A 15547-nucleotide genomic window follows, 5' to 3' on the forward strand; every position below is an offset into this window, starting at 1 on the left:
TGACCCACAGGCATGGGGCCAGCACCCTGATACCCCCAAGCATTCCACATATGTGGAGTGTAATGTTGTTTTTCCTTCCTTGGGGGGCAAATTGGTGCACAATTGCACCAATCTGCCCCCAATAAAGGCAAAACAACATTATGCCATCTGGTTGACCTGTTCTGGGGATGGGGGCTTATTGGCTCCCACCCCTCCCGTGGCCTAATAGTCCTTGCTACTTCCCTTGGGTGACAAAATTGGGTCAGACCCTCACTTGTCACCCCCCCCCCCCAAGGCAAGCAGCAAGAATCTTCCCCTCCCTGGGGGGATTTCTAGGGGGGTGCTGGCCCACAGGCACAGGGTCAACCCCCCCAAATTTGGGCAAATTCTTGTTTGCCTTCCTTCGAGGCAAATGTTTGCAAAACAGCACCCATCTGCCCCCAAAGCAGGCAAAACATTGTGGCATTTTGAATTTTTGTGGGGTGCTGTTGAGCCTGGTGGGGAGCACCCCCAAAATCATTTCCCTGGTGGTCCACTGGTGATTGTTGGTCAAGTCTCCCCTTTCCAACGAGCCCTCACTCGAGGAACTTGGGCTAGAAATGCCCAAGCAGCACGCAAATGCATGGCTTCAGCATGTAAATATCACTTTCTGATGACATCGGCGTACGTAGTGTGCGCCAACGTCATCACAGCAACCCTCTCAACCCCCAGGCACAGAAGGGAAAGTTCTCTCCTTCACTGCCTGGGGGTGAGGTAGATCAGCACTGCAACAGGGGGGGAGCCATCCCCCCCCCCCCCCCCCCAAGGACGAGCTATCAACTTATCTTGGGTACAAACGAGTACACAGCCTTGGTCAAATTGAACTCCTGTTGATTACAATCATGTAAGTGCCTCAAATAAGATAGCTAGAGCAAATAAGAACTTAGCTGCTGCCTTATGTAACTGAAGCTGCTTTCTCCTTCACTGCTTCGCTGCTCTCCTCACTCCCTATTCACTCCCATCATTCTTACAGCAAGAACAAAAAGTCAAAACTTGCTGCTAGGGTTTCTAGGGCCTAAATTAAAGGGAGCTCAGAAAGCATGACCTGCCACTTGGGTAAAACTAATGAAGGCAGTTTAAAATGTTGGTCAAAGGGTCTTTGGTATCACTGTAGCGGATCAGCATGTTGGATATCTTCCTCCATCTTGGCTTGGGTAAGCTTCCCTACTCCGAGCACAAGAGTGAAGGCCTAAACTGAGGTCGAAATAAATACTGAGAAATAATAATAAAAAGGCCCAAACACACAGGTACGACTTATACCCTTTTGCCCATGGGCAAAAGAGGTTTTTGGAGCGGAGTGTACTCCAAACAAGGTGCCAGATGAATTCTCCAAGTGTTCAAAGATTAATCAAATGTAGGAGGGTGTCTCCCTCGGCCCCCTATGCATAGGCAAAATGCCACAGTGACTCGTAGCATTCCAAGCCTTCTGGAAAAGGCCAATCCATGCTGCCGGAACAAGAGTACTTTGCCTTCTGATATCATACCCAGAGTGCTCTGTCAACAGGAGAAAGAGTGAGTCACACGATGTTTGAGAGCCCTAGACAATCCCAGTGCGTTGGAACACTTCTACCACTGGAACGACCTCTGCTGGGCTACTCTAATTCTGCTCCCTTCCATCAGCTGCCTACATGAGTCACCAGTAATCAGCGAGCTGGTGGGAGCTACCAAATGTAATGACAGGGCTGCCTTTGAAGCACTGGTTCCCAGTTACACCCCAAACACAAACAAGCCTTCTCAGAGGGATCAGAAGAAGCATTTCCTAGGATGAAATGATATTTTGGATGTAACTCATCCCAGACAACTAGGGGAGGACTGGCAACATTTGGTCTGGGGGGCAAGTAGAATTATTTGGCCCGTGGTTAGGTGGCCCAAGCCCACAATGCAGTGGCCCCAGCTTCCAGAATATGTATACCTCAATACTACCCTTTCTCCCTCCCACATATGTTCAAGTATATACAGTAGACATTCCTGACATCGACATTCCTTTTCTTTTATGCAACATATCTTTCGGTCATGTGTGTGGTTTCTTAGAGTCCTGGACCTCAGGAAAGTTTCCCACATACCTAACATGTTAAAAAAATAATTTCCCCATTTTCAAATAACTGGCGAAATGGGAAAGCTGGGATTTAAGACCAGGTTTCCCCGTGTCCTAGAAGGCAATCTCTCATCCCATCCAATCCCATCTTTAGTTTTAGACCAATGTAAAGAGGTGGCAAAGCTAGAGATTATTAGTAGAGCCAATCCATACCTGAACAGTTGCGTCTAGCTTTGCTCTCAGAGACAAAATGAGTTAGCACTACAAAAGGCCCATACGCAGTTTCCTGCCTGCCCAGCCCACAACACAAAACCCATACCCGCCACCAGTCTACCCCAGAACATGAGAAGGTTCACATAATGTATGAAGAGTGGAAGGTGGGGATTTGAGCCCATTCTTCCTAGTTCCACAGGTTCCAATTTAGTGAGCAGAGTAGACTTCATCTTCTCCTATTCAGTCTGCAACATTAGACCCGACAAAATGCTTTCTGCAAAGTGATTTAAAGGCTAATCTAGTACACTGTTCAATAACTCTGGCTTTCTGATCACCAATGTATCTATTAGAAGGACAACTTTTAATCATCTCTATCCTGAGGCAAAACCATATGAAAGTACATACTATACACAGAAAGCTTATAATTAAAACTTACTTTAATTATAATCTTAGTGTGTAAAAGTGCGTTTACTTTTACAGCATCAAATCACACTATAAAGCAACTTGAACAAATATGAGGTCTTAATTGAAACACATGTTAACAAAGCAAGTAGGCATCACTTTGTCAGAACAAAGAATGGGGCTGACCCAGTCCCACCATATGGGGCAGTGGCATGCAGGTGATGCAGTCTATCAACCTGCTGACCTAACTTTGCAGATTTGCACATCGTCTTATTTAGCCTATTTTACTTACCATTATCATCTGCTGTCCTTCCTTTGCAGAACATCTTCCATGCCACTTTACTCCCTGCCTTACAATTTACTCCATCTTTGTACCATTTATATTCAATCCCTTCCCTTGCATGCACCCCCTTCAATTACCCACATTGCCCAGTCACTAATTCCTTGTCACTCACCCCCTTCCACTTCCTTGACTCGCATCTAGACATTAGAAGACCTTGGTTTTGCCAGATCACCAATGCCAGACACAACATGGGTTTGTGGTCGAGGTCATGCTGGTAATTGTGGCTATGTGGTCTGCACCTGGACAACTCAGAGCGAAGGGGACTTGGCTTTCATTGTGCTCCCAAGTTACACTTTTTTGGAATGTTCGTTGCATATTTCAATTCATAGAAGCAGAGGGAAACGAGAGGGGGCCCATACGGAATCTGGTGATGGAGATAGAGCAACAGCAACCTATTGTATTTGTGCTTTCAAGGAATGTGGAGTATGTGTGCATTTTTGTTTTATGTTTCAGTGGTGATGTGCTTGAGTGCATTAGTGATTGTGTAAAATATGGGTGGAAGGATATTTCTCTGTTCATGTGTGTCTATATATCTGAATCTCTTCCTGATATGCATGCATGTCTTTTGTTGGTCGCATAAGAGAGTTCTGGAAAAGGCAATGAAGAAAGGAGACTTAATGGGTGTTTCAGATTGGTGATGGTAAAAATCAGCAGTATTTGGCAAATTCACCCAATTTGATCATCCACCCAATTCTGGGTTTGATCAAATACCAGGATCAGTGGCATTATATTAGGAACACGTTCTGCAGAAAATATGCCTATTTTTACTCCCAACAGGTGGAGCTAAAAAAATCCAAATTGCCCCTCATTTTCTTTTTTTACATTTTCTTTTACTCTACAGGAGAGAAGCGCGGGTGCTTTCCTTCAACACAGTGAAAAATGATCTTACAAAGTGTCATGCTGAGAGGGTGAAAATGTGTCCATTTCCGATGTAATGCATGAAGGGGCCTGAATTTACCATTTTGTGCATAAAAAAATTTACTGTAGTGGTATAAGCCGCTGCTGTACATTTTCAATTTTCATCTACATTTCCAGAAATAACACTGGCAAAGGTGGTAACGTTTCCCCGCAGTACTTCATAAAAGATCTACCCAACTCCGAATGGCCTCATAGTTTGTAGTATACTAATAATTAATATATCTTTCTGTGTGTTTTTCAGTTGTGCCCAAAAGTGAGTACCACAAAAAATTGAACAACCATATCAATAACCACCATATAGTAACATCCATGGGTGATATTAAACTCTTTTTTAATGCACTCAATGGCAATCAAGAAATTCACCAGAACAAATTGGGAGCAGTCTTACAGAATGAAATGACACTCCTGTAAGATATTGACCCTCATTTCCTTGATAAGTAGGAGTCGCGATAAGCTGCTGAGGATTGTAACAGACCAATGGTGTAGGGGTGCAGTGATGGCATTACCATCCAATATAACAGAACCCGTCAGTTAAATGCATACATTGTCGCTGGGTAGTATGAACGTGCACCTGCAGCCTAGGCCTTCTCCCTCTCTCACTGTGGAGGTCTGCAACACTGCTCTAATGAAGGCCAGTGCCTCACCCCATCTGCACAGAAGCCAAGAAGGCCTTGCAGCACAGGTTTCCTTCGGAGGCACTGACTGTGGTGTCTTTTAATTTATCTTTTTACATATTTACATAATGCAGCTATGTCTCAGGGACCAACAGCAACCCCCTTCCCAGCATAGCCCTAAAGACAACTGGTACACATACGTCAGACAATAAAATGTATCCTTCTGCTTTTGGTCTTTAACATTGTGTAAGCTCAAAAGTCAAACAAGCACAGGTAATGCTTAAATAGTAAAAAGCTACCAGACCCTGGGCCCACACAGTCATTTATAATTTAGTCTGGGGTCCCTCTGGGTAAAGTCAGACCTCCTTCTGTTGGAACTTAGGTTCCAGCAAGCTGCGTAGTGCAATGCACATGTTCTCTGGGACCTTCATGTTGCCAAACTACATGGCAGCTACACGATCTGTCAGTAGACCATTCCAGCAGATATACACAGAGCGCTGTCTGAAAGAGAGATTATTCAGCAGACTCGACTTTCATGGCAGAATCCAGTATTCTCACCCAGAGAATTCAACCAATCAGGAGGCTGGAACAGCGGGCGAGAATACACAATACACACGTGTTTGCCCACTGTTTGCAACCACCAGAGGCCCTCCCTCCTACTTACCTGCAGGACCGAAAAATGTGCGCTCTGGTCCCAGCACTACTCCTGCTTACGGCCGCCATAGAAACAGAAAAGGGACTTAGTCCCTTTTCCTATGGCGGCGGCCATCTTTATTTCTCGGGAGATTGGCATCTCGCAATACGCGTAGCCAATCTCCCAAAAACAAAAAAGAAACAATTGCACCACAAGCGAACCCCAGGGTGCGAATGGCCATCACCTCCTTGTCAGGTGATGGACATAGCCAACTGCCCTCACCAAGGCCCGAGTGAGGCCCGGTCTGGCGGGCCGTTAACAGCCATGTCCGCTCCCTGATGCAGGGTTATTTGCTATACTAGAGCTCATAAAATTTGGAAAATATGGGGGATTCCCCTTAGCAGGACGGCCAGTGTAGCTTCTTTTATTTGATTATGGTAGTTACACTTTCTGTACTGCTCTTGCATGAAAGTCTAGAAAAGTTCAAAGCATAGAAAGAATGCAGAAGTCCAATGTTTCAATCATCTGCCTGTCTCTCACGAGCCCCAAAATAGGAGCCTAAAGTTATTCATACAATTTGCACATTCTCCATGTAATCAAAAGGCAATTAAGACTGCAGTGAGGGTAAACATTGTTTTTCTAATTTCAACTTTAACATGGCTTGAAAAAGGAAGCTGAATTTAGTAGAAGTGTCAAATATGTAACTATTTTTTCAAATTGTGTTCCTTATCTGGATGTATATAGCACTATCAATCCAAAACGTCCAAAATAACTTTTTATAGGTTCATCGAGAAATGACTACATGTGGGACAAAAGCCCTGGGCTCCAAATCCACGTTCCCAGTTGCACCTCTGGGCCATTCATTTTACCTGTGTCTATCTGCAAATCACTTCCAAATTGATTGATTTAGCATCTCAAAAAGTACCTATGTTGCACTATATAGACAAGCAACAAACTCCAAACCCCCAGTTAGAGTTCTTTCATCAACCATGGTTAAAAAAAAATAGCTCTGGCATGCACACAATTAGTTGGTTGAGAATTGTGCAAGGCCTGAACGAGGGGTATCTGACGAACGAAAGTCATTTTTTGTGTTACTCTAATCCATTAGGAGCGCTCTTATTCCTAGCTTTTGGTGGAACAAATTACACAGTCAAACATTTAGGGGAAGGAGGTGCAGCATTAGTCGGGAGATTGCACAATACTTCCTGGTTGAAAGAAGCATCCTGTCTGGAAGAAATGCCCAGGGAATACTGTCTGAAAACATGTGAAATAGCCAATGTGGCCATGCCATTGATCTCAGAAACGGGCACATTATATTGTCTAAAGTGCCAGCATTTTAGTGGCAATCCTAATTAATGAACAATTTGTATCCCATTTGTCTATGCAGTCTGTGCCATGTTCTGTTAATTACTTTCTTAAATGTTCGACAAAAATATGAATATCTAAATATTAATTTTTTTATAAAAAGCAACATGCCGTTGGAAAGCTCACAATTCCGCCTTTGATCTAACGACATGGGCATAAAGTCTATCAGGAATGAAAAGGCCATGCAGGATGTGTGCTTTAGAGATGCACGACAAAATCCCATTTGCCAACAGTGGCCTTGGCTGACTTGAGTCCAGGTGCAAAACCAAAGGGATGAGAAAGATTAGACGTACAGTCTAAATAGAACTTAGAATGCTCTGGCAACAATGTAGAGGCTTCCTCAGCTGGCGAACCAGGAGAAGGCTGCAAAATAGGCACATCTCTTAGTTCAAATGATAATCAGAGGACACTGGGGACAAAGGACTTAAACGTGTTCAGAACAAACCTGTCGGCATGAAAGACTAATTCTCCTTAAAGGATACGGCCTGCAACTCCCCTTCCTGCTAGAAGGGACTGCATCTAAGAAGGCAGTTTTCCAGGAGAGGTAGTCAAGGTCACAGAAGGGCTCAAAATGTATCATTATTAAGAAACTGAAGTTAAAGCCCCATGGAGCTGAAAGCTTCTGAAAGAGCAGGGGTGAAGGAGACCATGAAAGTAGAATATAAAGGCTTCATTCTGAAGAGAAAAGAGATTCGCACCCGGGAAGGGTGCTCAGCCAATCAGGTGGCTGGAACAGCAGGCGAGAATACACATTGCCCGCCCGCTCTTCCAGCCACCCGAGGACCTTCCCTGGTTGCCGCTTTCTTCCCATAACGTAGGGAGGCAACAGGCAAACTCTCCCTTTTTACTTCCCCACGTTAGAAAAAATGAATTCCCATAGCCCACCAAAACAAACTTGCAGGACCGAAGCCTTGCGCTCCCGCCTCCGATGCTCCTCCCATCTGGCCGCCGCCATTAACACAGAAAAGGGACCATGTCCCTTTTCAGATTGCAGCGGCCATTTTGGAACATGTTTTCCATGCTCGCCGTCATGCGAAAAAGGACCTAGTCCTTTTTTCATTTTAATGGTGGTGGGCATTTTCTTTTTCTCAGATTGGAGATGGGCTCGCCCCGGTAAATCCTGGGGTTTGAATAGCGTTCACGCCCAGCTGGGAGGGGTGGACATGGGGTTTAACAGCCTGCAGCTCGGGCCTACCAAACGCTCAGGCTGGTGGCCTGTTAAACCCCATGTCCGCCCACCCAGCCCGGCATGAAAGATGGGCGCGGGCGTGAAAACTATATTCTTGCCCCCATTCAACTAGGTTGCAACAGCTGAAAGTGAATGTCTTATGTCTCATTACCTTACCAATGACTATTGCAAACAAACATTGTCTATGGATGTTGTCAGAGGATTAATGTTACTCTCTACAGCTCAATGACAAAAGCACATCTACTTGCGTCTATATTATTTTCTAATTGACTCCATTCAGGCTGAGCACTAGAATGTTAGGCCCGGAAATCACCTAGCAAGTGTAAACTAGTTCCTTCGGTACCAACTTCTATTGCTGAGCAATAGTAGAGTGGGTTGGAATATCAATTTTTCTCTAAGGACAGAAGGTATTTTTTTAAAGGGAAGATCTAGGAAGACTTCTCCAATAACAGTACTAGATCAAAGTACCAAAACGGTCACGACCAGTTTGGAGCAATCCAAATCGGTCAGGTTTACACTGTGCCAGAACTTCTGCAGCCCCTTGTAGATAGACAATGTTGGAAGCAATGCGGGACTTGCCCGATTAATCCTGTAAAAAGGTGTCTCAAAGGAAATCTGACCTTTCCATATTCAAAGATATTTCTGGTTTTGTCCTGCAGCAAATAAATCCAACTGAGGAACACTGCACCGCAGAACAAGGATCTAAAATATGTCCTGTTGAAGGTCCAATTGTAGGTAAGAGGCAGAGGCAACGGTCTCGGTCCGCCTCAGCGCTACCACGACCTGAACATGTGCTGTGTGGTGAGTCAGAAGGACACGGGCACTGGGTTGACATTTTCACTCGTTATTTATTAAATAAGAAGAAAGGTCTAACTTTTGTTGGGAAGGAGACATCTTCCAGCACCCACAAGCACTTCCGGATAAGGCAAAGGCCACCAATGGTATCGTAAGAGACCAAGGAGTGGGGGGTGGGGCCCTTAGGGCTTTTCACAATTACATTATTGCATGCTTTATAGGCACAGCACTCGTGATAATAGCAGCTATCTTAGATACTAGCAGCAATATTGTGGCACAAAGCTTAAACATAGCATGGCAGTCAGCACCCCAGGGCTAGGATGTATAAGTTGTATACCAAGCACTGATGAGAAAGGCCAGAGCTACATAGATCCATAAACCCTTAATTTTGTCCTAAAATTTTAACCTTCACGCCCTGGCAAGAATGTGCACTGCAAGGCTATGGGAGGAGCGCGGAGTGTCTGTGAACACTACGATCGCATGAAAAGGAGGGCACAGGCCTCTAAACCCTACAAGTCCCAATCCTAAGTTATAGCACCTAAATGCCTTAGTTCTAGGATCCCTGGGGGCTTTCCTACACTTTCCCCATTGATAGGTGGGTGTTCCCTGTCTACATACAAATAACTAAGGTGCACGTTCGTCATCAGGAATTCAAATGGAAATATTTGCGGTCCAAAAAATAATTCTAACTGACCCTACCACTATGCTAACAAAAATAAGGTTAGGAGAATGTCTCCCTTCTCCTGATTATCTGGTCTTGCAATGTTTATCCTAAGCATCAGACTTCTTATTAGTAGGCTAACTTTAGATAGTCTCTTGTCACAGTCCGTTCAAGTTTTTGTAAAACTTTCACAAGTTCTATGGGCTTTCCCTCCTCTTTAGGGATTTTCTTCCATGAGTCCCTTTTATCTCTCAGTCTTATCCTTTGCTCCACACGGATGTGCCTTTGGTACTCCTGTGACATACTTTCTTGACGGAATAGGCTTTTTAGTTTGTTAATGTTACCCCTCTACTGGGTTGGGTTGTCTTGTATATCTCTTCCCTTATGGGCTTCACTTCATAAAATTCTTTCTCCCAGAGTATCCGCTCTCTGATTTGACCCCCCTCCTCAGTTCTTAACATGTGTGGTACTTTCCCCTCTCCCAGTGAGGTCCCACTTGCCCCAGACCTCTAAGGAGGGTATTGCAAAGCAGACTCACCTCCCTAGCCTCAAGGGGAGAGGCTCCACCTTGGAGAGAAGGGATGAACTGCCATCACGCCCAGTGTGCATTAACAGGTATTGCCCTGCCTGTTTACATACAATATTTTTGTGGTATTTTGTGTGAATTTGAACAACCTTCCCCAAAGGAATGCCAAGAAAGGCTATCATGGCCAACACGATTAAAGTTTACTTCGAGCACATTTATGTGCAATTTCTTTTCCTGTGCAGGCCAAAGGCTGGGCACCTGAACAGCATTGCAGTAAGCCACAATAACGGGACACATACGCACTAGTTGTCAGAAATCTGAGGAGAAGGGCTCTATAAGACCCCAGAGGAGAAGAAACCCCTCCCAAGTCCACCATAAAAGGAGGCTGTAACATCTATGACCAAGTGTCCAGATGCTAGCCCCACTGATCGGGCATCTTAACTGCACCCCCTGCATACTGAGCCTTGCAAAAGACAATTCACAGATGCAAAAAGATCCAGAATGTTTGCAGAAACAATCTGTGGCTTTCCAGATTGTTTGTACTAGTACTCCCATTATGCCCCCCTCCCCAATCCCATCATTAATTTCACTGGCTAGGATTGACGGGAGTTGTAGTTCAAAACATCTGGGGAGCCAAGGTTTGTAGACGCATCTAACCACCGTTGAAGTATCATTCAGACATATGGGAAAACATCTGTACTAAAAATGATGACCGCTCATTGTGAACCTTAGGACATTGTTGTTTTCCTGAAGAGGATGTGAAAAGGTGTGACCTGAAGATCAAGTGATGTCAACTAGTACTTCTGCCCCCAGGATTCCAGAATCTGTAATAGATGTAACATTTTGAACAGAAGGAAAAGATTTAGAAGCAGGAATAAAATCCTCCCCCCTTTTTTCAGGACTGCATCAATAGAATCTGGAGAGAAGTTTAAAAATCTGTAGGAGTTCTGTGCGGTAAGCAGCAATACAAAGGAGTAGCCTCTTGTGATTATGTTCATGACCCACCAGCCTTCAGTGGAATTTGACCAGTTATGGTCAAATTAGCTAAGCCTGCCCCCTACCGAAGGGGAAATGATAAGTTTAACGGAAGCCACAGATTGAAAAGGCATCTGGCAAAATATTTAGCCTGGTCATCAGAAGCTATGGCTGCAGGCTTGCTCTTAGGAATGAAGAAACTTCTCTTTTGAAGAGGCACATGGCTTTCATTTGGTTGCCTTTACTTGAGAGCTTTGACATCGTGAGTAGCATGAAGATCCATACATCATAGCTAAGGCAGAAATGGTGGAAAAGGAGTTAACCGTCTGTAGAGCCGGCTCATCTATGCCTGGGACGAGCACATTTTTCCCACTGAATGGCAGGTTCAAATCTTCAAGTAGGTTGCCGATTAAGAATAGCGTTCCATTGCCACCCCCTAGAAAATGTACCACGCTTACTGTGTCCATCATATTCCGTCCAGTGAACAACAGCTGTAGGGAGGGCTTTGCTAGGATCAGGAGGACCGAAAAAAACTCAGCAAACCTGGGGTAGGAAGACTGGAAATGTGGTAATTTCCTATTGAATTTGTGCCTAATAACAGGATAGCATTGATGCACTATTCACCTGCCCTATGGACTAATCTGGAAGTTCTGGAAGACCTTCTTCCCAATAACATCACATGCTCAGCTCTCCTTATACAAGGATTGGGGATCTTGGGATGCTGAGGCTTTCCCTAATGCAGCAAACCCCACAGACGAATTAGCCATCAAATTTCCCGCCACCACAGCAGAGTCCTCTTCATATTTCTTGTATTTCACATCAAGGACCTTAGCAGAAAAGGTCCTCCTCCAAGATAAGGCGGCCGACTAGGCAGCAGGGTAGTTCCTCCTCCTCAGATGAGGTAGTGTGCTCTAATACATCTCCCTTGAGTAGGGCCTCAGCCACAATTGTCTCTAGAGCTGCAGGAGAAACAATTAATGGCGAATCCATCGGCACTGGTTCCTGGGTTAAGAAGGACCCATTTCCTGAGCTTATTTGGCAAAATACAGTGCAGGAGCCAATCTGACCCCCAACAAGGAAGTTATCATTTGACCCATCGCTTCGTCACACGAATAATTGAAGGGCACGGCAGAGCAGGTGGAGTCCCTTAGTAGGGCTCTGGATACTAAAGTCCAAGCCACAACAGCTGCTGCTGAATCCTAAAAAGCCTAGCTGCAGGATAAGCGAAAAGCAAGCAGAGACCTGAGAAGTCTGGAAAGTCTCCAGTAGAAAATCTATCCCATAATCAAGAATAATCCCTGAATCCTACAGACATTCCAGATTATACAAAGAAACATCATCCATTAATCGGCCCAACTGGGGCAGAAGCAGAAACATAGGGGTTGAAACAAGGCTTCTCAGACACCAGCTTGTCATTGTGGACACTATTCCTCAGCGACAAGGACTCCAGTACCAGAGAGTAAAGCCTGGTTCGCTTGGATTTGTGCTTCCTCTTGTGGCCACAATGGTGCTTCCAACAGCTCTAGACAAGGCAGCTTTCACCAGTGGAACCAGAGGGATCTTGTAGGACACCAGAACCTCGGGTTTCATAGCACTGAGTTTATGGAGAGAGGCGAGGTCGACCTTCAATTGATGGACCAATAGTACAGAACAGCTTGTTTGGCGTATTTGGCTGGTGCCTGAACAATACCAGGGTTTGTTTGACATGTGCAGAGTAGAGGTCTTTGGGCCACTCTTTAGTATGGTAGCAAACCTTCCAACTGGAAAAGGGGTTCTGGCACCATAGGCTAGTAGTATCTACACAGACAATATTGGGAGACATAGGGTTTTACTTGTTCGGCAGCAGGTCCCAAATTGACAGTTCCTGAATGGCCCACAGGAAGAACCAAGTTCTTAACTGCGGCACTGGGCACCTTCCTTTGGTCTGTATGTGAAGAGATACTTTGGTTCAATCTGGACACAGAGCGTACAGTACAGCACCGGATGCAGACTCTGGGGTTTGGCTTCCGTGAAGCAGCTCATGCTTTGAACACGGACATACAACATGCTATCCCCCCTCTATGGTAAAGAGGGTACATTTCAAAAGGTTTTTTAAGTTTTCAAAAGAAGCCAACTGAATGAGAGGATGGTTTTGTAAAAACAAAAATGCAGACAGTGCAAAAAACAACAAATTGCAACCCTTTGTGTTAGAAAAAAGAAGCTCAAAAGGACTGTACGTGAGAGCAGTTCACCAACAAAGATAATTTGACATCAGCAAAGCAATTTGAACAGGGGACCTAATGAACCAATCGCCAAATTTTAGCAGGGATTGTGAAGTTCCTGCTTCAGGGTAAGTGACCATGTACAACTTCAGGAAATGCATTGAGATCCATTCAAGAGATGCAAGTTTATTGCCAGAGGAACTAAGGTAGGTCTCGTTTTAAACTGGCTATTGAGCCAGGAAACCCAAAGCTTTCATTGTGGCTTACCCGCCTGACTACATTTTAAAATATTGACCTTCACTTACATTGAACTATTCCCCAGTATAGAACTGCAGTAATAGGTTTACTGTAAAAGGAAACAAAACCAGCCAAGAAGTCTCCCTTCTGTATTTTGGCGAGTATACGCATTGCAGAACAAGCGCTCAAATTCCATTTCACATCCAAGAACAAATTATATTAAAAGTTGAGATTTATTTTAATAACTTCTGAAACCGTTTCTTTAAATAACAAAAGAAAAAAAACAGTTTTGCTCGATTAACAAAGCATCCCCAAGAGCAGAATGAAGTGCTCGACATCTTTTGTTACAAAGTATATCCCAATACATTCCAGTCAGGCTTTTTGGATATTCACAATTACTATATATGAGAAAGTGGTCATGTATTAAATTTCAATACAGATGATTATTGTAATACTTGTTTCTCACTCCGACATCCAAGCTGGATAAGACAATGTGGTGGACGATCCAAGTTCTAGGCTGTTCAGCTAAGCTACAGAGATTTCATCTAGTGGCTATCTTCAATTATTCTCTGGTAAGTGACCTACTTTGGTACAGAGAAATTGGTGGGCTTTATTCAAAGCATCCTGCATCTCTGGGTACTGCGCTAGCTTGCAGGCCTCCTGCAACTTCAGCCAGCGAAAGTCCTGGTGTTCACAAGAGAGCTTGACTTCTGTGTTGTAGTCCTTCAGCTCTGCTAACCAATAGATCACAGTTTTCGATTTGGACTTAACATTGTAATGAAGCTCCATTTTGAACCCTTCAATTATGCGGAATTGGCTAGAATTAAGAGATGCCTCTTCCTGGGTCTCGCGTAGGGCAGTTGTCATGTCATCTTCACCAGGATCTACGAAACCTGCATAGAGAAAAAAAAGAGAAGTTACAAGAGCGTACGGTCACTCATGAACTGAATAATTGTTTGAAATTTTGTTTAGGAAAAGAAAGTAGAATACGGAATTGCTGTCAAACTCCAACAGGGATGTGTTCCAAACATTAATGAAAATAAAGTGCAGGTTTTCTCTGCCACACACGCAGTCCTGACCTGAGGAACACATGAAAGTGGATGGTCGAGTAATGCATATTTTTATGTTGTATATGTCCCACCGCAACCCAAACCCAGGGAGCTCCCATCATTTGGCAGTGCAGGAGACGCACAGGAGCCAGATAAATAACCATATCTGAAGTCAGAGGGCCAAGTTTACTTTCTGCAATTCTGAGGGTACGGGCTGTGTTGGGGGATAGAAGATTCCCAATGTCTGGTGAAGGGAGAAGGGGTGAGAACCCTTTATCACTAACACACCATGTTAGGGTATTGACAACATGGGGCTACTTTGAGCAGCAGGGAGAAGCCGTCGAAGACTGGGTATTCTCTTGATCTATGCAACACCATGCACCACAGAACTCTGACATGGTAACTAACGCAGGCAATCAGTGAAGCACGGTAGACAGGCTGGCAAATATGTGGCAGTATCATATGATTTAACTTTGGTGAGGGCGGATGGTACTTTGGGTACTATGCATTCGATTTAACTGTGGCAGAGGCTGGGGCATGCACTTGAAAGCATTTGGACAGGTCAGGATTTACCCTACCTACGGGGACTATAATACGATTATGAAACCCTGTTACAGAGCGTCTGCTGAGGCATTTGAGCCTACAATTGGCACTCTACATGGGGAAATGTGCCGTACGATGATTCCGACAGGCATATGGGGGCGATATAACTGGCATTAAAAGGCATTTCCTGAGGCACGAGGTTGTACTTGGCATGCGATGGCTACAGCTGCACATGTGAAGATGTTGGGATGTACCTTACCTATGGGGACTATACAATGATAATGGGACATCCTGTCAAAGGGCATTTTCAGAGGCATTGCAGGCTACACCTGGCACTGCAGCTGTATTTATGGGGATGTACCTTGCATACTATGACTAACAGACACGAGTCCATGCCTGGCATTTGATGGTATTCACTAAGGCATTTGGCAGGAGCTTCATGTGTGATGACGACCTTAACATAGGTTGAATATATCAGAGATATGAGACATTGGTTGACACTAGAGAACATTACTGAGGCATTAGAATCTGCACTTGCTAAAGAGTATGCTGACGGAGAAAGTGTGGGTCTGTGCCCTACATATGATGGCTCTACCAGGCATGAGGCATTTACCAGCATTATATGCCTTTACTAAGGTCTTCGAAACTGCACTTGGCAGCATCTCTGCCCATGAGGTGGCTTTACCATGCATACGAGATATGGCCGGACATTAAATTGCATTAGTGATACATTTGAAGCTGGACATGGCATGCAATGGCACTGCATGCACATGTTATGCTGTACAATGTTATTGTTGCTATTACATTGGTTTTTAGTTTGGATTTTAAA

General features: G+C 44.5%; 1 protein-coding gene across 3 annotated transcripts in view; it reads right to left on the reverse strand.

The window, feature by feature from the left end:
- Positions 1 to 13340: 13340 nt before the first annotated feature.
- Positions 13341 to 15547, reverse strand: part of NUDT2 (nudix hydrolase 2) — a 221011-nt gene continuing 218804 nt past the window's right edge. For all 3 annotated transcript variants that reach the window (XM_069626842.1, XM_069626843.1, XM_069626844.1), the window contains one exon: positions 13341 to 14019. In XM_069626842.1, coding sequence (XP_069482943.1) covers positions 13685 to 14019 — 335 coding nt within the window. In that variant the 3' untranslated portion in view covers positions 13341 to 13684. The remainder of the gene's footprint in view (positions 14020 to 15547) is intronic.

Source organism: Ambystoma mexicanum, chromosome 6p (assembly GCF_040938575.1).
Source record: "Ambystoma mexicanum isolate Mex_15411 chromosome 6p, UKY_AmexF1_1, whole genome shotgun sequence".
Lineage (NCBI taxonomy): Eukaryota > Metazoa > Chordata > Amphibia > Caudata > Ambystomatidae > Ambystoma > Ambystoma mexicanum.